The following is a 21,350-nucleotide window of genomic DNA, read 5'->3' on the forward strand; positions in this document are numbered from 1 at the left end:
CTCTTCAATTCCTTCCTCCTTGCGACATCTCTATTAGGATTCGCTCCAGCGCCGTCGAAATTGCTCATCAGCGTGACTGATTATTGAGCGCGTCAAGACATCAATATGTCGCTCCAAGACGCATATTTCGCGGCGCCGCCAATATCGAGGTATGCAGATCCCGATGGAATCGCGCTGCGCGTAAGACACACATCTGATGCTGATCATTAGAACCATCACAGCTGCTATAGTATTGCTCTCGTGGCCAGGATGGTTAGGCCTCTATGACCTAGGATGGACGATTTTCGAGTCAGGAAAAGTCTTCACCATCAGCCAGTTGCCTCAAATATGGCGCCTTGCAACAGGGCTTTGCATCACTGGTCCCAAATGGGGCTTGATCATGGACCCATTCATCTTTTGGCAGTATAGCAGCCAACTCGAGACTAGCAATGCGCGGCTCAGTTCACCTGGCGCATACGCATTCTACCTACTCTTCAACGCCGTTATCGTCTTGGTAAGTCACCGTCCCAGACGTCTACTGAAACAAGTTCTCCTGCCGTCATTGTCCCTCGTTATATCTGCCCGGCCAGTTCATCTTAGCTGTCACGGTTCCTGGAAACGAGGAAGATTACCCCTTGCACTGTGGCAACGTTCGTCATTCGCAAATCCTAAAGAACGTTGTTGGAGTGTGAGCATGGTGGGCTTCGTAATTGAGAAAACTTTCTAGTCTTGAAATTGTGGCTAGTAGTGGTTGTTGGGTCCTACATTGCGCTTCAAACCCGCAAAATCTATCGCGACCATCTTTCAAGTGATGGAATTCATTTGCTAACGCACGAGTAGTTGACAGGAGGGTGGTACCTTAATGGCATGTTGTTGCTCAGCCCCCTGAGCATGGCGTTGATGTACACCGCCTCGATGGAAAACCCCAACGCACAGGTCTCGTTCATCATCATTCAAATGCCAGCGAAGTATGTCCCATTCGCTTCGCTAGTGATTACTTTCGTCACAGCTTCACCCTATCTGGCTCTAATTCAGTCGATGGGAATCGTCTCTGCACACGCCTATGAGTTCTTCGACAAAATCTGGCCTGAATTTGGCGGTGGCCCTCGATTGATCCGGGTGCCACAATTCTTGCAAAGACTGTTTGCAGCTCCGGCGGGTACCGGTCAGACACGTGCTTACGGCACCGCATTTGGTGCCCGGTCTGGTGGCCCGGGTTCAGCACCAGTTGCTCAAGCGGAAGCTGGCCGAGCTGGTGGTTGGACCAGCGGGAGTGCCTGGAACTCTCGAGGAGCAGGGCGACGTCTTGGAGGAGATTGATGTTGCACGAACGCGCCGAGTCCGGTGTGGCTAATACCACCGGTCCCAGAGAAGCTGTCGCATGCTTTTACGACGTTGATGTCCTTTAATGATTTATGAAGTGAAGATCACAGACTCAGGTCACTGAGTTTAGACAGCAAAGTCAATAGTCAAGATGACTCCAATCCTACTCGACTTTTTACACTCCTTGGCATCGGTGAAAATTATGTGTCTCATTTTCTGCAATCGTATCAGCAAGCATCTTCTCATACTCTACAGCCTTGGCTGAAAGCTCAGCGAAACGACCCTGCACGCCAGCCGGGCGGATTCCTCGATTGTTGTAGATCTTCCGTCTGCGGTTCCGCTGATCTCCAACCGACTGGATTCGGCACTGCTCGAATACCATTGCCATCCGCCTCCTCTCCCGCCGGACGTTTCGCATCTCGCCGGCTTCTCTGCAGCGCCTGTTCGAAAATCTCCGCCGTGTGCTGCCAAGTTTTCGGCCCGAGGCCCTGCGCGCGATATTTCGCAATGGTCTCATGCTCGCCCGCAGGTTTGCAGTCCCAATCGAGGAGATAGCCGCCGCTGCCCAGCACACCGTTCATCCCGCGCGCGAAGGTCATTCCCCTGGGCACGGCGATCCCGATCTGGCGATTGCAGGATTTGTAGCATTCGCTTGTCATCTGGAAGAAATGTCGCTCGCCGGACTCCCGCGAGTCCAAGAGCCAGGAGTTTGCGGTCGCGAAGAGCACCTTGGCCGCGAGTCGTGCGGCGGATGTCAGTTGGTTCGTGATGCCGGATTTGACGGAGCCCGGGAAGGAGTGGCTGAAGGATGTGTTGGGGAATTTCTGCGCGAGCTCTTCGACCATGAAGTCGGACATGATGACGCAGTGCGCGAGACACTCGTTCAGGTTGAAGTGGTGCTTCAGGTCCAGGTCGTCCGTGTGGATGATGTCGTTTTCGGATCCCGCAGCCAACACGGTGATGACGCGGGATAGTTCCCCTGCCTCTACCGCTCGGTCTAGACATGGCATTAAATTTAGAATTATCCGCATGCGTGAGTAGTAGTTGACCGCCATGCGCTTGTCGATGCCCTCGCTGGTCTCGTCCCTGCCTTTGAGCGTCATGTATCCAGGAGTGAGAATGACGCAGTTGATCTTGGGCTCGCGCCGAGCGAGGTCGGCGCAGAGCTCATCAACACTGGAAATTAGACTTATGTCCTTTTGAATGAAAGTCGCTCGACCACCACCGTTGATGTCGTGGAGCTCGGCGACGAGTGAAGCGCCCTTTGCGGCATTCCTGTTGAAATCAAAGTATTCCATTAGTCACTTCTCAACTTTCCGTTGTGCTGTGCTCATGTCCTTTTATCAGCCAGATAAGAGTATTATGACCTTGCAAGTAAACAGAAGACAAACTCACCTCCCTACAATATATGCTCTCGGTCTCGTCGTCCGCTTGAAGACCTCCAACGCTGTTTCCCGCCCGATGCCGTCCGTCCCGCCGATGAAGACGACGACCAGGCCGTCGAAAAAGCTGCACTGCGCATTGGACGCCCGGATCGTATTGATTGAGATGGATTCAAGACCGGCGGTCTGGACGGCAGGCTCCATTCTTGGGATTCTGTTATTTTTCTCTCCTTGACTCTCTGGCCCAATTGTATGGTTTCGTCAAAGTCTTGATCTATGCGCCCTCGGCCACGACTTGTCAACTGGTGCTTGGAGAATGGGAGCGGGAGCGCACACTCTATCCTCTAATAAGGACGTGGCTTGGCCGGAGGAACAAGCGGAACCCTCTGGTTCCGACGTAGAGTCTCCTGAAACTAGGCACCAGGCTTGGATTTTTATATCACAGAAATTTGAAGGACTGTATCGGGGCTTTATCCGAGGTTTGATGACGTTGACGTCGGTGATGGTGGGAATCGCGACTTTCCGAAGCGCACGGGCGAACTGGCGCGCGATTGCGTGTTTCGCTCGCTTGTGGCTTTGACGTGTCGCTCTTCGAATTTCAATGCCGCAACGACAGTAGCCGACTACTTATTCTCGAGGTGACGTCTCCCGAACAGACGACTTCGGTGGCGTTCTGTCTCACATGCAAAGATTGAAAATCCGGGCCAGTGCGTGCAGCTTTAGCACCGATAAGGAAGGGAAAATAGTGAAGCTGGCGTTTCCGGCGGAGCTCGTTCCGGATCACGACGGAATCAAATCAGCACGATGGAAGATTTGTTTTCCGGTTGGCATAATTGCAAGTACAGTACGATTATATGTTTCCCATTTTGTCCTACATCACTAGCTGCTCCTCGTGCCTATTGCCACTCCTACAAGGACACTGGTACTGCGTGCATCCTCTGACGCCGTTTTAGAGTCTTCGGCTTCATCTTTCCATTTGTGAACGTTTATACGCAGTCAATCTAAAGCAGGAGTCTGCTCCGTCCTCGAGTGTGCGGGAGACAATAGCACTAGCTCAGGCGATCGAACAACCATGTCTCCCGGTGATACTGTGCCCAATCCCAGACAATCGACGTCTACACACATTATCCTGGAGCTTTTGGGAGATGAATTGGTGTTGTATAAACCCACTCTCATCGATAGCTCCACTCATCGATCGATGTTTTGTTTTGAAGATTTATTGGAACTAGGATGTCATAAAGTGATTGAATGATTCGCCACCATGTGCTGTGTGGCATGTCTGGAGTTGTGTCCGGCCCCATCGCTTGAGGCTTCATTCATGCATGAAGTGGCGATCGCGATGGTGTCGCACTGCGACGCAAGGGACGAGGATAATTCGCTCTCGCCTCTCCTCGGCGCATTGTTGCCGTCTAAGAGACGCTCACTACTTATAAGTGATACACAATAGTTACAAATGCGACAGAGTTTTCTATACATTTGCCTCTCGGCGTTATACTTCTTGGTGGATCTATATTTGTCATGGCGATTATACCTCAGACAGTGCGGACAGCTTGTAGCGCGAAGCGTTGCTGACAGTCTGCCGCATTCCCATACCAATGGTTACTGTAGATCCTCATGCCACCGCAGCGCATTTTGGACTTCCAAATATGAATCGTTGATCGGGTCTGACACGAATCAATCTCTAATTCGAGGCGATCAACATCGTCGCAACGAAGTAATCGAGATAAACTTAGGCATTGAGGAGGCTCCAGTCTCGTGGGCTCTCTGCGGCACGATGTCGGTGCCCGTGCAGGTGCAGGTGAACAAAGTTGTTAGGGTTCCAAGAAAGCACCTCGACGACATGCCGAACAGCGCTTAGCTGACTGCCCTTCGGCGGGCATGGCTCCGACGCGATCGCGGTACTCCGTAGCAAGCCACCCCAAATGTCAACATCCACATAGCAACACAAACATCACTTCAGAAGATCTCGTATCCTCTTCATTGCCATCGATGTCGTGAACACACGGTCGCTTCGTCTGTGAAATTTCTACTAACATACTAATCATTACAGCTGTACAGCAATCGTGCCCAGAGAGAACAACATCATCTCGATCGAAGCGACAACAAACACACAACATGTCGTCCACTGCTCTAGCACCCATCACCCAAGCGGCCAGCCTTGTTTCCACCACCGCCAACAAGCCCAGCGCTGTGGCAGCGAAGACGAACCCAAACACCACGACTCCGCAACAGAAACGATCGCATCTCAGCGTGACGCCGCAAAGGTCATCATCTCCGCAAACATTCCGCACTCCACAATCACAACAGAAGGAATCGGGAAGATGGCTACATCCACGCATGGACGAGGTTATCAGGCGGCGCAACGCGACCAACTTCGACAACAGTAATATCAAAGCGATCGGCATCAATGCTGCATGCATCATCGCATCCTTTGTCTTTCTGAACTTCACACGCCGAAAGTAAGAGATCGCTGTCTCCCGCAACCAGCCAGACGCATCAGACTGACATCTCCTTCCTCCTAGCCTTCCACTCACTCTCACATCCGCCATTGACCCATACTTCACCTACGCCGTCCTGGCTCTTTCCCTCCTCTTCACAATCAACATCGGCTTCGCCCTGGCTCCACTCCTCCGCCACCCGGATCCCTGCGAGGACATACCCCTCACTCCCTCGCAACGAAAACTGCTCGGCCTCCCTCCAATGTCGCGTAGCGCCACTCCCCTCGAAGAGCAACAGTACGTCACACCACCACGCTTCTCGCGTTCCGCGACGCCGACCTCCAGCCTGCGTGGCGAGCCCAGCGACTCACCGCTCAGCGGCCGCGGCGTTGCGCTAGACTCTTCTCTCCGCGCAGTCTCACCCTTTGGATCGCCGCTGGGCAGCGAGAGGAGGAAATTGAGCTACACCTCCGCGCGCAGTTCGCCTTTGAGCGTGAGTGAATTCGACGCCGTGGGCAATCTGGCGACGCCGACGAAGAGTGGGAAGGCGACGGTGGGTTTGAACAATAAGTGGTTGTATGAGAAGGGGAGAGCAAGTCCTCGGGGTAGTCCCAGCCGGACGGGCGCGTTCTCATGATGTCGTGGAAACAAAATACGCGCATTTTCTGATTTGGTCCGGCGGGAACGCGACACCTCCTGTCAGGTCCAGTCAGCGAGGGAGGATTGTTGCCCTTAATAAACGAGACGATTCGCTACGAGAACGCCATGTGAGCTTCATACTGCATGCGGGCAAGATGTAAATATACCTACCATACGAAAACAAACAGACACCGAATGTTATGATGAAGAGAGCACGTCGGCTGGAGAAGCGAGGAGGGACAATCGTGAAATCCTGCCGAATTTCCTCCCTCCTGAACGCACTCCCAGGGGCAGGAATCTGACCAATCTCGAAACCGAATCTTAGCTTCCCTACGAGCGCAGATTCTGACCCACCACAAGCCTAGTGATTCCAAACCGGCTCGTCGAAATTACCCCCTATTGACTGAGCATATCATCCATCCTTGTTCCCATTATACATTAAATTTTGCAACCCTCAAGAAATCTCAACATCATCTCCAAACAAACCTCGCCCTCTCACGATGCGAATCCCACCCCAACGCCCCCAAAAAGTGCCCCATGACCTCTCCTCCCCTGCCGCTGCTGCCTCCACCACCATGTCTCGCGACGACTTCCGCAACCCTCCAATCCCAGACTTCCACCCTCTCCCTGAATTGGCCCTTTTCCAGACCCTCCAACATCTCCACGATGGAAGTCACAACATCCCGTCGATGGCGTTCGACGAGGATGAGTTTCTTTTTTCCGGGGAATGCTTGGCTTTCGGAGACGGTGGAGGTGAACGGTGGATGGGAGAAGCTTTGTCGGGACCAGTGGCTCAGGGAGGTGATGATGGTGAGGCTGGAATGTAGGGGGAGCAGATTTTGGGTTATATAGGGCATCGTAGAAATGCAGGGGGCGAGGTAGATTGTGCTTGTGGAGAGGAGGCAGGTTGATGGGTCGCATAGGTTGGCGGGAGTGGTTGGGGGAGGAGGGTTGGGTGGTGGCTTTGGGTGTGGTATTGTGGGAGATGAGAGGATGTTCGGTGAGAGTTCGAGCAGGATGGGAGCAGGGGACGCAGGTATTGCGGCAGGAGGAGGGGCACAGTCCTTTGCTTGAGGATCGATGGTGACTCGTATCCTTTTCCTGCTGGCGTTTTCGTTGCCTCGTAAACTCTCAGAAACTGGAGATGAGCATGGTGACGGCACAGCGATAGCGGGCGACGATCCACGTGGTGTGACCGTTCCCAAAGCGACATCCTGCACCGCCACCGACACATCGACATGTATTCGAGGACTCGAGCGCACCACTTTCTCCGGCGTTCTAGCAGCCGGAGATCGCGGCGAACAGGTCTCCATGCGCTCGACTTTGCGTTTGCAGCGACGCTCAAGCTTGGTCACCCACTCGCGGGTCTCTTGTGACTCCGCTTCAGGCACAGCGCATGAAGTCTCCGCTTGCTCTTGCAGTTCTTGGAATGACGGGCAATCGAGTATGGTGCGATCCCGATGCAATTTGGTCACGCGTGGGAATATCAGCATGAAGAAATTGCTCCCGGGCGGTTTGGCGAATTTAGAGCCGACGACTTCGAAGATGAACGGTGTGCTGAAGACTACATCCATCACCGGGTTCGTATGGGGTGAGGTCAGATCGAAGCTGCGCTCAGGATCGTCGAGGTTGAAAGGTGCTGCGGAGAATCGACCGAGTGTATTGCACGTTTCGAGGACGTCCTGCGGAACGCAATGCCCGTCGCAGCTGATCGAACCCATGCGTTGATACTTCGGGCGGGCCTGGAATCGTCTCACGTCGCTCTTATTCACGAGACAGCCAAGGTGGAATGTGGTGTATGTGAGATCCTTGACGGGACTTGCAGCTGCTAGTTGAGCATTATATGAAGCTCCAATGACAGCAAAATCTGCCTCGTCGCCCATGCCCATCAAATCCTTCTTGAGCTTAATGTAGCCATGGTGGTGATGCGCCGATAAAGTAATATAAGGTCCGTCGCAAGGCTTCAATACGAGACCTTCGTGGCGCCGTGTGATAGACATGGCAAATTGCTCAATTAGACGGCGTTTAGCTTTTTCGCTCTCATTGAAATCAATGATCGTCCACTCTGCGCGTAGAGCCCTGCCAGGTATTGCACGACATACTTCTCGAAGCCGTCTGCGTCGCTCATCGACTGGCCGTTTCATCACAACTTCGTCGTCCAAGAGTAGTAAGTCAAAAAGAACGATAGCCAGACGATCATCCTGCGATGGTGGCGAGTCGGCCTGATTGCCAATGTATCGGCCCGAGCGGCTGACATGATTGCGAATCCTCTCGAATGGTAGAATGCAATTTTGAGAATCCGAGAACACTACCATCTCTCCCAGGATGATTGCGCGACGCTTGAAATAACAGTTTGGCTTTCCAATACTGAGCGTATCCATGATAGTTTGATGTAGTCCAATCCTGTCGGCCGTGGAGTCCTTGCCACTTTTTGAGAATATCTTAATACAAGACGTTGGTTCTGCTCGAGTGTAATTCTGGAGGTCAATGTGCACCTCGCAGTATTCGCCGTCATATGTTCGTTCCGCTACCCACTTCTTCGAGCCAATAATTGACAGGCAGTGATCAATCCCGCGGGCCTTGACGAAGTTCGGTCTGCTAACCTTGATTCCGACGACAGGCGCCAGCTTTTCCGCTGCACTTCTTCGAAATAACCTCGCCGAAGCCGGATCAGGACATTCTGGATATTCTCGAAATTCGGTTTTCAGCAGATTGACTGCAGCTCCAAGGTTTCGCTGAAAGTTGAGCAGGTCTCGAAGTAAAAAATGGAAACCCTGGAATATCGCGTCCTCATCGATCGAGATTGTCTTCAAGTCTTTTAGAATAATTCGCACGAACCACTTTGCCTCAAGGGGCTGCAACCTCCATAGCAGCTCTACCAAGCCATCATCTTCTAAGGACGATGAACGTGGGACTGAAGGATCTGAAAACACGGACTGCCCGGCCAGCTGCTGCAGAAATGAATCAACTTCCTCCAACTCCACGCCTGGTCTCGCCGAAGGCCCTCCGGCGTGCATTGTACGCTCTAGACACTCTCCGAGATCACCTCTCCCTGGAACCCTATACGCCTCTAGCATCCTCAGCCGATCCGAGCCTAGTCTCAGAGCGCGCGCGACTCGACGCGCCAGACGAATGCTTTGCAAGTTGTACACTCGATCTGTTCGCCATTCTGGCAAAAGTGCAGAGAGTAAAGCCGTCGCACTTGAAGTACTGAGATTGCGAATCGCCCGACGGTGAGAACGGAACCATGCTGCTGTTGTCTCGTGAGCCTGAGACTTTTTGGGACCTGGGAGGAGCGGAGGATCATGCTGCTCGATACACTCTAGACGCGCAAAGAGCGTGCAGATGTCGGCGAAGGAGAACGGCATAGTTTTACAATACCGTGTATGTTCAACATTATCGATGGTGGGGCACATGTGATGTTTGATTGCGCAGGGGACGATTGCTCGGACAGTATGGCATGTGATATTCGAAGAATGTGGTAGATGTCTATTGGTCTATATATGTCTTCTTCTGTTCTAGGATTGTGGTCAATCGTGACTGGAGCCGAAGTGGTTGCTATGCAGTGTCGATCGTGTACGTCTGGAATGCGAGTGATGATGTATGAAAGATAGAGTTGGTCGCGTGGGAAGTTAGCGCGAGAACGAAAATGGCGCGTCGTCGCGTGAGAACTCATTATTATTATACGCCATTTATGCGCGATTGTATGGTGGGGTCCAGTGTGATTGCTGACTCATCTTTCACGTGCGTGCACAAATTCCAGATGCCGCGGTATGAGGCACTATTAGGGCTTGGACCTTGCTGACCATTAAGTCTTGTGCACGTCATCTCGCATTGCATTGAATTGCACAAGATCCTGTACAGCACAAGCTGGGAATACCGGCCGCAATGAGCATGTTCAACTCTTCATAATAACATACTGCAACCAGGTATGTTAACCTCGTCTTGAGCCTACAGTACTTTGTTCATCCGGGCTTACAATGTGATAAGATTCCGCAGCTTCTGAAAGCAAGACTCCCTCCGTCACATTCTGTCGTTTGTCGACAAACATGACAGCGACGAACGCAGCGTATTCGGAACATTGAATTCCTCTAAAGCATTCTTCTTGCGGGAAGAGCATCTCTCACCACACACGACGCCATTGAGAAGCCGTAAAGCTATTTCCACGCGCTCGTGCCGGTGTGCACTCGATTGCTCGTCACAAAAGGGGCACCTACCCTCTCTAGACCGCGGGGAGGATCTTCAACGAGCCACCAATCTCTGGACTCAATTCGACTCGTATATCAAGAACTAGTATATCTCGCCACAGTCGCTGCACAAGCATCGGTATCATGGCCTTATCAAGCGAGCCCACCACTCCGGCCACAGCCCTCCGCGCCGCCGCAGACATCGCCGATGCGGCCGGAGCGTTCGCCGCGAACAATACCGATGAAGGACAAAGCCGGCTCGCTCTGCGCGACACCATCATCGGACTTGGATGGCTGAGCTACTACATCTTGGTCGTCCCGGCGAAATTTCTGTATAGCGCCACGCTCTGGACGCTGCGCCTGTTATACAGCCCCATCGGGTTTGCTTTAAAGCCATTCCTCTACATCGGACGGTTCGGCCTCGCGCTGGCGATGATTCCCGTGAGAATCGTGGTGATCTACGAGGTGAGTTGCCCTTCCTGATTCGCAGAGGGGAGTGGAGGCAAAGTCTGAACTTGGCCGCTGCCGCCACTCGCAAAGTCTAACAATCATTCACGCAGGATTTCTTCATCTACCTCACCGTCGCCGCAATCCTAGGCCTCCTGGGCGGCCTGATAATCCGGCTCTTGTTCTCCTGGCTGCGGCACGCGCTGCGCCTCGACGACCAAGACTCGCTCTCCAGCAGTCCCGACCTCAAGCGGAGAGCGCAAAACGCAACACAAAAGATCCCCTCCTCCTTCTCTACCAAAAGCGCCGTCAACGGCAGCGCCAACGACTCCGAACCCAACCGCACCATATCCGAATACCGCCTCAGCCGCCGCAGCCGCCAGCAGGCCAGCCTCGCCGCGAGTACGGCGGGGACGATCTCGCCTCTCCCCGCGAACGACGAGGCGTTGGCCGCCTGGTCGTCTTCGGGTGGATACTTGAGTCCTACGGGGAGCGGTGGGAGCGGCGGTAGTGGAGGTTATGGGAAAGGAGGAGGAGGGAGGAAGGGGAAGAATGGGTTGATTGCGCAGACAATCTTAGAGGAGGGGGACGGGGATGATTCGGATTTCTGAAGACGGTTTGACAGGCGCGGGGAGAGGGGAAAGGTGGGAGGGAGGAAGGGAGCGACGTTCCCCGGGAATTTTGAATGGATTGGCGGTCTTCCTCTGCTCTGCTTGCGCGGGTTTTCCCCCTTTTGTCGATGTCTTTTTCTATTTGAGCTCCTCTGAGGGTGGTTTCTCTTCGCTCACGCGGAGAGAGAGGGAAAGGAAATACACTCTGTCGCATTTCATCCTGCCCACTTCCGCATTCTCACTCCACTCCCCGGTCTCTTCCGTTCATCCCTCCTCCTCCTCCTCCTATCCACCGCCCCGAAACTCCCCTCATGACGTCCTCGGACGGATCCAAACTCGGACATCAGGCCCCGCGGGGCTGTAAACCCCGGTGGCGCGGCGTTTCGCGGGCATCCTCCAGGGCGCGCCTTTGGCCGGGGAAATGTCCCACATGGCGATGATGGCTGCGGCGAAGAGGAGGATCTCCTGGAGGGCGAGTTGTCGGCCTTTGCACATGCTCGATCCGCCGCCTGTGTGATGAGAAGGAGTTAAATGTGGGTCGCTGGAGGAAAAGCAGTGTGGATTTTGTGGGGGGGAAAGGGGGAGAGAGGAAAGATGAGGGGGAGGATGTCACGTACCATAGGGTCGAATGCTGCCCAGATCCGCACTTTTCGGGTTTCCGCCTTCGTCGAATTTCACGTGGCGCTCCGCTTTCCAGGTCAGGGGGTCCGGGAAATAGCGGGGGTCGGTGTTGTGTAGGTCGTGGGCGGCGTGGACATAGTCTCCCTTTTTGAGCACATAACCGCCACCGCTGCTGCTGCTGCCATCGACATTCTCGCCACCATCGGCGTTCCTCGCGCGCAGGACGACGTCGTTTTGCACGACTTTCAGCGACCAGCTGGCCGTGTCCAGGCGGAGACATTCGATGTAGACGCTCTTCAGGACCGGGCAGGAGGAGCAGAGGCCGTCGCGGTCCAGACGGGCGAGCCGGCGGGGTTCGGAGATGGGTAGGCCCGAGGAGGCAGATTCTTCAATGTCGAGATGGGGCGCGATCTCGGCGCGGATGGTCGCCAGGAGGGCGGGGTCGCTGTAGATGTGTTGGAGCATCCAGTAGACGAGAGGGTTGGAGTTGGCGTTGGAACCCCTGTTTTCAGGGAGAAGAAACCGTCAGGAACGTTTCATGGTTTGCAACTTTTGCGTATGCGTGGGTGTAATCTGTGCCGCGCGGGGATGACGGAAGATCAAGGAACTTACCAGAACAGGGCGTTTTCACACGCCGCCCGGGCGCGCATGCTGAGCTTGTGTTTCTGATACACGGGCACTCTCGCCTGGATCAAACTCCCGACATCCTGCAGATTCGACCATTTCGAGCCCGGATCCTCGCCGCGGGAATGCTTGTCCAGCGCGGTGTGGAAGGCCTCGAACTCGAGGAGACACCTCCATCGGGCGATGTGTGCGCGCGCGAGACCCGGGATCGGCACGAAGCGGGAGAGACCGGTGGAGAGGAGGAAGAACCCGCGATCGTACGTCCACATGTTTTCGATCAGGTCCGGGGCGTTCGACAGGAGGTCGGTGCCGAAGAGGGTGGGGATGGCCGTGTTGGCGCAAAAGTCGCGGATCAGGGTGAAAAAGTCGGCTTCGACGACGGTCTCGCCGAGGGCGGTGGTGACGAGTTCGGCTCGGGCGACCCGCTCCCAGGGCATTTGGTCGACGAGGCTGGGGTTGAAGGTGACGAGGTCGGTGATGTTCGCGCGAATGTCGCGGCTGATGCTGGCGGCCATCTTACCCAGGTGCGGCTCCGAGGTGAGATGCTTGTAACAGGCGAGAATGTCATGGATGGCGGCATCGTAGGCTTTTCGCTGCGACGCCGGGTAGCCAAAGACGCTGACCATGAGCTTCTGGGAAACGGCATCGCCGTCGACGTGTGGGCTGACTTTGGGACTGTAGAGGGCAGCAGTGAGGGCGGGTGTGAAGATGACATTGTGTCGAGTGCCCCCGAGATTCAGGGCGACGATGCCTTCGGTGATTTTGTCTCGGAGGGATTTGAAGAAACCGTCGGAATTGAGGACGAGGTTCGGGACATGACCGATCTTGGGGACAGATTATTAGTGTTGTTGTTTCTTGTCGCCGATTTCTACGTTTCGCGTATGTGCGTTTCTCTTCCTCGCTCTTCACGGTATCACTCACAATCGGTAGCCAGTACGGCATTGCCGGCACGGACTTGGTTCCATCTTGGTTCGAGACGGACCTTGTGCGCGAAGCACTGAATAATCGGGTAAAGACGAGCAGTACGACCAGCCCAATGGCGGTCGCATATGTATAAGGAAATGTCATCGGATCGATTCTTCTTCGTTACGATGTATCTGTCGAGTCCTTTTCGCTATCTCGGCGGTGGTTCTTATAGCTATCCGAAGATGAAACGTCCCAGTGTATTTTTAGCTGCAGTCCTCCAGGGCTGTCCTTTCAAAGCTGAATAGACGAGTCCAAATTCGAGGCTCGTCATTGGTTCAATCTTGCTCGGACGATCGTGGTTACTGCTCGGCTCAACCTGGACATGAATACAAAGTATTTGAAGAGACGATCGTCGTCGCCTCTCGCTTACCTAGGTATGCGATGATGAGCTGGCTGTAATGATACAGACGCCATCAAATCCTGCAGAAAGATAATTGGCAAGTTACATATGACCAACCCTAATCACACGAGAGACGGAAGTGCGACTGGCGGCACGACTCGACAGAAAAATGTCGGAAGAAGGAATTCTAGACATGTACTGTACATCAGCGAGTAGTTGCTGATACAGACATAGCGAATAAAATGAAGACCGCCTATTGCATATTGGTAGAAAGGCTGCGATTAATACCAAAGTAGGAACAAGTGTACTCGGACTGCCCCTCCGTCCAGACCCTTTCTCGACAAAGACTTCCCTCCACAGAAGAGAAGAGCGGGAGAGGGACAGCCCCAAAGAAGTTCCCTCGGCTGTTGTGCATCTCTCTCCACGGCCGCCGCACGTTTCCCCAAGTCCACGAGGGGGGCCACGCGATCACAACGTGCCCATCCAGGAACAGGTCGCTTTGATGGTCCTACTAGGTGTATATGTACCGTACAGCAGGGTGGCTCATAATGATGATGATGATGGAGAGCGCCGGAGGTCTAGATCTGGACTATTGCCTCCTCCGCATCACCTACCTAGCCATCAAACATCGTCCCCTATTGGCATGGGAAGAGAGGAAAAGGCTAACCCTGCATTGATCCCAAGACGCGTCCCAGAGATCTAACGGAAACTCTATTCGATTGTCCATGCACCTCCCATCCCAGGATGCGGAGCCTCATCTACGAATCTTCTTGTTTGGTTGGTTGGGGATTCCACTAATGAAAAAGATGCGGCCTGGGAGAAAGCTAGAGGCGTACACGAGGACCACGGAATTGACTTTTTTTCCTTCTTCGTTGCTCCATCCCGACAGGACACACGGGGAGGAGAAGCCAAGCCAACCCTTTGCGGCAGGAAACCCGGGCCTGGAGCCGCTTGATCTTGCCTTGTGAGATGATGGTGGAACTGAAATGGAAGCTTTTTCTTTGCTCTTCGCCTCATTCTTAGCTGGGCCGCCTGGCCGGGTGGCTAGCTAGCTAGCTCATGGGTGATTTCTTGGGGAATGGGGAGCATGACAACCTCGAGATCGCACGCCGCAGTGGCCCTGTTGGAAGGTACTGTATGCGGTGTTGGTGTGAGCTGGGCGGAGGAACCTCCCTCTCTGCTCTTCACTTCCCGGATTTATGCCGGAATGGCTGTCACGTGGATCAATGCTGCTCCCCTCGCGCTCATCATTGCTCTTTGGTCCTTCACCGACGACGAAAAGAAAAGCTTACCGAACCTGGCGCGGCGGGATGATGGCTTTCCCGTCTGTCCTCAATCGCCTCGTCTCGTGACGGAGGGATTGATACGCGATCGCCGCAGGAAGTTCTACTTTGTCGCATACAACGCAGGGATTGGCCGGGAACGCCAAGATCAAGTCCTGGGCACGAGTCGATGGGAGAGGAAAGTCTTCTTCCGTTCGCCTTCTTCGTCCTGTCCGTTCGGCTTAGCTCGGACTTTTTTCCATCCCCAACCCGTGCTGTCAATCCCATCGCCTTTTGCAACGTGAACCGCGCAGCAGTCTCAAAGCCCTACCTGCGTGTTTGATGAGGGAACGTAGCATTACAGTACGATGCTAATCCGCGGGTGGCGGTGGGTTGTGGCGTGTTACATGTGGCATTCCACCATGGCGTCGCTAAGGGCGTTTATCCTCATACGTAGTCATCCTCCTCAGTACGATCCTTCACGAGGGAGCATAACACAGGTCGTTCGGACCTGTTGCGGAGGAGTGACGGGTGGAGATTATCAGGCGATGAGACGTGAGTGAAGTCCCAATCGAAGCAAGATGCTGGCTGACTCTCCGGAGGAATGTAGCAGCCAATTCTTCGAGCCGTCGCCGCAGAATACAGATCTTGATACTGCCCTGCTGGGGTTGGTGGAGCAATCTCCATCCCCGGATAATATTTCCCCGCCACCAGCGGCAGCACACACTCGCACCCACTCGCCCCACAATTGCGCGTGTGTCGCAGCAATCTTTCCTGTCGTCCGATCGGGCGCCCCGTTTCTACATGCATACTGTACATTTCACCACATGAGTCCTGTAGCCACCCGCACAGATCATCGTCCTCGTCGTCGTCATACCGCAGTAATAATCGAAATGAGGCGCTCTCTCTTGGCCTACCGTGGAGCCGAGCGACGACACTAAAATCATTCCGACGACCACGACGACCACGACAGAGACGGCGAATGGTTTTGTGCCAAGAGAGACAAGACCGGTGAGCAGATGAGACGAGACCGGCCGCAGTCACTCATCACACATCTTACAGCACAGTGTGCACCCGACGATCGCATCGCCAATCTGCGCTGGGCATGAAATTGCTTTTTGCTTTTCCTTCCTGTCTATTTCTTCTTTCGTTCTTGTGGCCGGCTTGGTGAGCTTTTTTTTTCCATTCGCTTTGCTTCCCCTGCCGAAGCCATCCCTGCTCCGGTGGTCGCGTGCCCGCCACCGTGAGTCACAGAGATCGCGATCTTCACGTGTCCTCCAACGAGGACTCTGGTTTTCTCTCTCTTCCTCTTTGTAGATCAGAAGCGGTGACAAGGCATGGGAGCATGGGAGCACGTGAATAGACCGCCCCCATCTGCGAGCGTCATGATTACTGTCCCCCCATTGCGCGAGAATTTCCGATACTGCTACAGAGCCCGTGGAGACCTCGAAAGACAACCGGCAATGGATGGTCCCATCCACATATGTGCTCGGCTGTTGTTGTACTGTACCGTACTTTACTGTTTCCTAGGGGAAAAGTGCGAGGACAGAGTGAGGCGCGAGTGAAGAACGAAGGCCCGTGGCGCATGGCGATGGCGTGCGACGCATCTCACTCTAGTGGAATAGCGTCCGATCCCCGAGCCCATGTGCACACCATTCTTCGCAGCCTGTCTGGATTTCCTCACGCGTGTGGTCTGTTTCTCGTTTCTCACCATCTGGCCTCCGATCAATGATGGGTGTCTCACGACAGAAATTCCTGTGTGTTCTCAACGTGTGCATTCCCTGCCCATCTGAGCCAATCGCGGAACTTGGAGCAACATGATGCTGTGTCCGATGAGGAGGACGGTGAATTGGATGCGACCGTTCTTCTTCCTACGCCGTGATGATAATTCACACCCCGGCTTGGCGAGCAACGATAAGAGAAAGTCAAGTTCCCGGCCACGGATACGACGTCTTGTCCCGTCTTGGCGGATGAGACGTCGAGTCTGCTTCATCACGATGAGGGAATCAGAAACCGCCTAATCGGTGTCTTGTGTTCACTAAATAAGCAACAGAGGCCGTTGGTATACACCTGGGCATGCTACCGTGTGGATGAGCCATTGCCTGTCATCGTCGTCGGCGGCGGCGGCGGTTACTCCCTTCACTGGTGTCTTTACCCAACAAACAACGCCGCGAACGAACGCCGCCGCCGCCGCCGCCGCCGCCATTGCCACCACTGTCCACGGGTCCCTGTGCTTTTCTTTACTTTGCACGTGCCTTTTACTAGACACCTGGGCAGGCTGCTAGGGCGGGGTCCCCACATTGGGCCCTGCCCTGCGCCGTAAGAAATGTTTGGTCCGAATGGCGGGCACTAAATTGACCATTCTCACGTTTTTTTTTCCCTCTCCCTATCGCTTGCGACAGCATCTCGCTCCCGCTTGGCGATGTTGTTTCGATGATGATGCTATGAGCCATACTATTTCGTGCGATTGGGATTGTTGTGTTGCACATCGGCGTTGGGACCACTTCCTCATGATCCCGGGCATCTTGTGTTCGAGATTCAACGGACTGGAAAGGTCTAGCCGGGTCGCGATCGGATTGTTCGGCTTTGCTGCTCCTACCGTACCGACTATCACTGTTGCTGCTGCTTGAGTATGGTTCGGGTCAGTCCAAAGCTATCCCTAGGTACCTTGCACTATCTCTCTCTCTCTCCTCTTAGACTCTTATCAGACACGAGGCGTATTTTTACTTCGGTCGCCAGTCGTAAGCACCCTTGGGAGTCAATGGTGCAGATCCTAGTGTGGCTTCTAGCTGCCTTCTCCCTCTCCGACCGCAAACTCGCATCAATTTATTGCCTTTGCCCGTTCCATACGGCTGCACCGGTGAGGGTGAGGTTTGCACTCACTATCTCTCTCTCTCTCTCTCTCTTCATCCCCCTCCAGTAGCTAGTACTGTAGATACCTGCCTGAGCTAGCTAGAAGCAGTCAGCATGTGGGCGGCGCGTGAGCTTTCACATGCGCACACACACACACTCTCTCTCTCACTCACTCACTCACTCACCCTCCACCAACACACGCCTGTCCTACTCACCACACCTCTTCTTCTCATTATTCCACGCAATCACTGAAATTATCAAGCATACAGTGATGGCATTGATGTTGGCGGTGGTCGAGGAGGAGGAGGAGGGATGGCGTCGGCGGCGTCGTCGGCGGCGGCCTCATCCCTGCCAACCCACCGCCAGCCCTGGAGGAGGGCAGAATAGGCGGTTTGTGGGGATGGAGGATGAGGATGGATGTGTGAGAGAAAGCTTTCCCATTGCGGCGCATGCGCCTTTCTACCGCCTAATAATTCCTTTCCTCTCCCCGATCCAGGTTGGTGTGTTCGGGTGTGTGTGTGTGTGTGTGTGTTGGTGTGTGTGTCTGTCTGTCGCTTCGGCATCCACACTAAGCTCCAGGACAGTATCTCCAGCTTCCATGTCTCCCGCCTGTCCTTCAGCACATCTTCTGCCGGGGATGAGATGGACACGAAGGAAGCGATGTAGGTGCGCGCGCGCACATGTGTGTGTCTGCATACATCCATCCTTCCATCCATACCCATGATTGCGATGGAACCTATATAATGGCCGTCTTGCGCATCCTGTTCCCCTCCTTCCACTCCGTCTGCCTCCCTTCCTCTTTGCGCTCACAGACATCTATTGGCATCCCATTGATCCCTTCGGAACATCAATTGGGCTTCTTGCTTCGTTTCCGCTCACCTAGACACCGCTCAATTGTCGCCGCGCGCGTGACAATCTTGAGAGATAGCCTACATCATGGCGGACGAAAAGAACCACACCGCGGCCGATATCTCGCCGACCGTTTCCGCTGAACATGCGGAGCACCACCCCGAGAAGACGACCCTGGCTGCCAGGTAAGTTTGCATCGTCTCAACTCAACCATCACTGCATTGGATTCGCACGAAACAGCGTCTCTACATTTCTTACCAGAGAACTTCGGCGCCAAAGAAAAAAAGAAATCTCACGCGCGTTGAAATTCATGTCTCAAGTCTGGACAATGTAGGACGTTTTTACTAATTAGCTCTTTTTGCGCTATTCTCACAGGGTCAGCAATCCTCTCGAGGGTATTCCCCGCGACCAGCTCCTCGCCGAAGTCGAGGCTTTCGCCCGCGACAAGGGCATCGAGGACAAGACCACCATCTTGCAAAAGGGAGCCCTCGTCGCTCAGGACCCTGCGGGCTTTGAATCCCTCGAGCAGCTCGATGAGCACGAAAAGAACCTCCTCCGGCGGGAGGTCACTCACCGATGGAGTCACCCGATGGCGTTATACTGGACAATCATCATCTGTTCGATCGGTGCGGCGGTGCAGGGTTGGGATCAGACTGGGTAGGTCTTCACTCATCGAGAGCACTATCGCTGGGAGGAGAGCGAAAGATGGACAAAACACGACGCAACGGGCAATGCCGCTGACATAGGCCTTTCTCATGCAGATCGAACGGTGCCAACCTGAGCTTCCCTACTGAATTCGGCATTGGCGAGGGTGAGAACTACGACTCTCCCAACCAGGTGCGCGACAGGTAAGTGGCTCTCTCTCGAATGACAGACTCAACGAGATGATTGGTTGCTCGGTGCTGATTCTCGATACAGTTGGCTGGTCGGTGTCGTGAATGCTGGTCCATATCTGGGTAGTGCTTTCCTTGGATGCTGGCTTGCCGATCCGTAAGTCTCGTCCCTTCCGCCTGCTTTCACCAAAAGGCAAAACAGAAATTGAGAAGGTCGTCGGTTGCGACAACATGAAAAGAGAGGGATGAGAAAGCAAAACGACTCACGACCGGAAAATCCCTGGAGAATCACGCGTTCTAACATGCCACCTCGCTCACAGTTGCAACTACTACCTCGGTCGCCGTGGTACCATCTTCCTCTCCGCCATCATCTGTATCCTCACACCCATCGGTGGCGCTGTCTCGCAGACCTGGGTTCAGCTTTTCATCACTCGTCTTCTCATGGGTATCGGTATGGGTCTCAAGGGCTCTTCCGTCCCGATCTTCGCCGCTGAGAACTCGCCTGCACGAATCCGAGGTGCTTTGGTCATGACCTGGCAGATGTGTAAGTTTTGCTCCACCCGATTGTCGGATGGAAAACGAATCTAAGACGAATCTACTCATTAGGGACCGCTTTCGGCATTTTCCTCGGCTTCTGCGCCAACCTCGCCGTCTACCAAGTGGGCGCCATCGCCTGGCGTCTGCAAATCGGGTCCGCCTTCATTCCTGCCGTGCCGCTCGCCATCGGAATCTACTTCTGCCCGGAGAGCCCTCGCTGGTACATGAAGAAGGGTCTCTACCGAAAGGCCTTCCAATCGCTCCTCCGTCTGCGATTCAGCGAGCTTCAAGCCGCCCGTGACCTCTACTACATCCACAAGCAACTCGAGATTGAAAAGGCCATCGTCGGCAAGAGCAACTATGTTACCCGCTTCACACAGCTTTTCACCATTCCGCGTGTTCGCCGCGCCACCCTGGCCAGCTTCACCGTCATGATCGCGCAGCAAATGTGCGGCATCAAGTAAGTCACACCGAGACCGATCCGCACCGTTCACCTACTGACGCCATGCAGCATCATCGCCTTCTACTCGTCCACCGTCTTCGTCAAGGCGGGAGCCTCCGCCCGCAACGCGCTGATCGCCTCCTTCGGCTTCGGTCTCGTCAACTTCGTCTTCGCCTGGCCCGCCATCTACACCATCGACACCTTCGGCCGTCGCTCCCTCCTCCTCTTCACCTTCCCCCAGATGGCCTGGACCCTCCTCGCCGCCGGTCTCTGCTTCCTGATCCCCAACCCGACCACCCAACTCGGCCTCGTCGCGCTCTTCATCTACCTCTTCGCCGCCTTCTACTCCCCCGGCGAAGGACCCGTCCCGTTCACCTACTCGGCCGAAGTCTTCCCGCTGTCCCACCGCGAGGTGGGGATGGGCTGGGCGGTCGCGACCTGCCTCTTCTGGGCCTCCGTCCTGTCCATCTCCTTCCCGGCCATCCTCGCGAAATTCACCGCGACCGGCGCCTTCGGCTTCTACGCCGGCCTCAACGTCATCGCCTTCTTCATGATCTTCCTGTTCGTGCCCGAGACCAAGCAGCGCACCCTCGAGGAGCTCGACTACATCTTCGACGTCAAGACGAGCACCTTCATGAAATACCAGACCACCCAGGCCGCGCCCTACTGGTTCAAGAGGTGGGTCCTGCAGAACAAGAGCGCCACCCTCGAGCCGCTGTACGCGCGCAGCGAGGCGGTCGAGAAGGCGGATACCCTCGCGCGGACGGGCAGCGTCAGCAACCCTGTCTGATGGGGACATCATGATTATGTGAGAGTTGGGATTTTCTACGCGGGATATGAGGGATAAAAACACGTTTGGAAAGGACTTTTTATGAGGAAATGATAGTGAGAGATATACAGTACGAAAGAAGATCAAGAGAATTTGTCCCCTCGCTCATTTGAGATTGATTTCCTCCTGTTTACCGGCTCTTCTCTCTTTTTGTCTCTTTATTGCTTCGTCTGTTTTTTTTTTCTCTG

The 21,350-nt window shown here is 54.5% G+C and overlaps 8 protein-coding genes across 8 annotated transcripts; 4 read left to right on the plus strand and 4 right to left on the minus strand.

The window, feature by feature from the left end:
• Window positions 1-105: 105 nt before the first annotated feature.
• Window positions 106-1,299, plus strand: K489DRAFT_431268 (DER1-domain-containing protein; the record flags this gene model as incomplete). The annotated part of the gene is made up of 3 exons (XM_033608441.1): window positions 106-149; window positions 211-493; window positions 820-1,299. The coding sequence occupies 3 exons, from the start codon at window positions 106-108 to the stop codon at window positions 1,297-1,299; spliced, it is 807 nt and encodes a 268-aa protein (XP_033459615.1).
• Window positions 1,300-1,571: 272 nt separating this feature from the next.
• K489DRAFT_370233 (NAD(P)-binding protein) lies at window positions 1,572-2,888 on the minus strand (the record flags this gene model as incomplete). Its single annotated transcript, XM_033603111.1, has 2 exons — window positions 1,572-2,577; window positions 2,698-2,888. The coding sequence occupies 2 exons, from the start codon at window positions 2,886-2,888 to the stop codon at window positions 1,572-1,574; spliced, it is 1,197 nt and encodes a 398-aa protein (XP_033459616.1).
• A 1,911-nt stretch (window positions 2,889-4,799) lies between these two features.
• K489DRAFT_409728 (uncharacterized protein) lies at window positions 4,800-5,759 on the plus strand (the record flags this gene model as incomplete). The annotated part of the gene is made up of 2 exons (XM_033607624.1): window positions 4,800-5,143; window positions 5,207-5,759. The coding sequence occupies 2 exons, from the start codon at window positions 4,800-4,802 to the stop codon at window positions 5,757-5,759; spliced, it is 897 nt and encodes a 298-aa protein (XP_033459617.1).
• A 1,357-nt stretch (window positions 5,760-7,116) lies between these two features.
• On the minus strand, window positions 7,117-9,129 carry K489DRAFT_301616 (DNA ligase/mRNA capping enzyme; the record flags this gene model as incomplete). The annotated part of the gene is made up of 1 exon (XM_033600434.1): window positions 7,117-9,129. A coding segment is annotated over one exon (2,013 nt), but the record flags the coding sequence as incomplete, so codon positions are not given.
• A 495-nt stretch (window positions 9,130-9,624) lies between these two features.
• K489DRAFT_431272 (uncharacterized protein) lies at window positions 9,625-11,006 on the plus strand (the record flags this gene model as incomplete). Its single annotated transcript, XM_033608442.1, has 3 exons — window positions 9,625-9,690; window positions 9,752-10,413; window positions 10,509-11,006. The coding sequence occupies exons 2-3, from the start codon at window positions 10,093-10,095 to the stop codon at window positions 11,004-11,006; spliced, it is 819 nt and encodes a 272-aa protein (XP_033459619.1). The 5' UTR covers window positions 9,625-9,690; window positions 9,752-10,092.
• A 309-nt stretch (window positions 11,007-11,315) lies between these two features.
• Window positions 11,316-13,193, minus strand: K489DRAFT_409731 (cytochrome P450; the record flags this gene model as incomplete). Its single annotated transcript, XM_033607625.1, has 4 exons — window positions 11,316-11,515; window positions 11,624-12,129; window positions 12,240-13,075; window positions 13,173-13,193. The coding sequence occupies 4 exons, from the start codon at window positions 13,191-13,193 to the stop codon at window positions 11,316-11,318; spliced, it is 1,563 nt and encodes a 520-aa protein (XP_033459620.1).
• A 4,525-nt stretch (window positions 13,194-17,718) lies between these two features.
• K489DRAFT_211461 (uncharacterized protein) lies at window positions 17,719-18,530 on the minus strand. The gene is made up of 2 exons (XM_033599654.1): window positions 17,826-18,530; window positions 17,719-17,771 (listed from the first exon to the last, which is right to left on the minus strand). Exon 1 carries the CDS (start codon window positions 18,392-18,394, stop codon window positions 17,930-17,932), a length of 465 nt encoding a protein of 154 aa, XP_033459621.1. The 5' UTR covers window positions 18,395-18,530; the 3' UTR covers window positions 17,719-17,771; window positions 17,826-17,929.
• K489DRAFT_379948 (uncharacterized protein) lies at window positions 18,295-21,294 on the plus strand. Its single transcript, XM_033604773.1, has 7 exons — window positions 18,295-18,706; window positions 18,897-19,178; window positions 19,283-19,369; window positions 19,440-19,511; window positions 19,675-19,898; window positions 19,961-20,351; window positions 20,403-21,294. Exons 1-7 carry the CDS (start codon window positions 18,609-18,611, stop codon window positions 21,121-21,123), a joined length of 1,875 nt encoding a protein of 624 aa, XP_033459622.1. The 5' UTR covers window positions 18,295-18,608; the 3' UTR covers window positions 21,124-21,294.
• Window positions 21,295-21,350: the final 56 nt, after the last annotated feature.

This window comes from Dissoconium aciculare (genome assembly GCF_010015565.1).
Source record: "Dissoconium aciculare CBS 342.82 unplaced genomic scaffold K489scaffold_6, whole genome shotgun sequence".
In the NCBI taxonomy this organism is placed as follows: domain Eukaryota; kingdom Fungi; phylum Ascomycota; class Dothideomycetes; order Mycosphaerellales; family Dissoconiaceae; genus Dissoconium; species Dissoconium aciculare.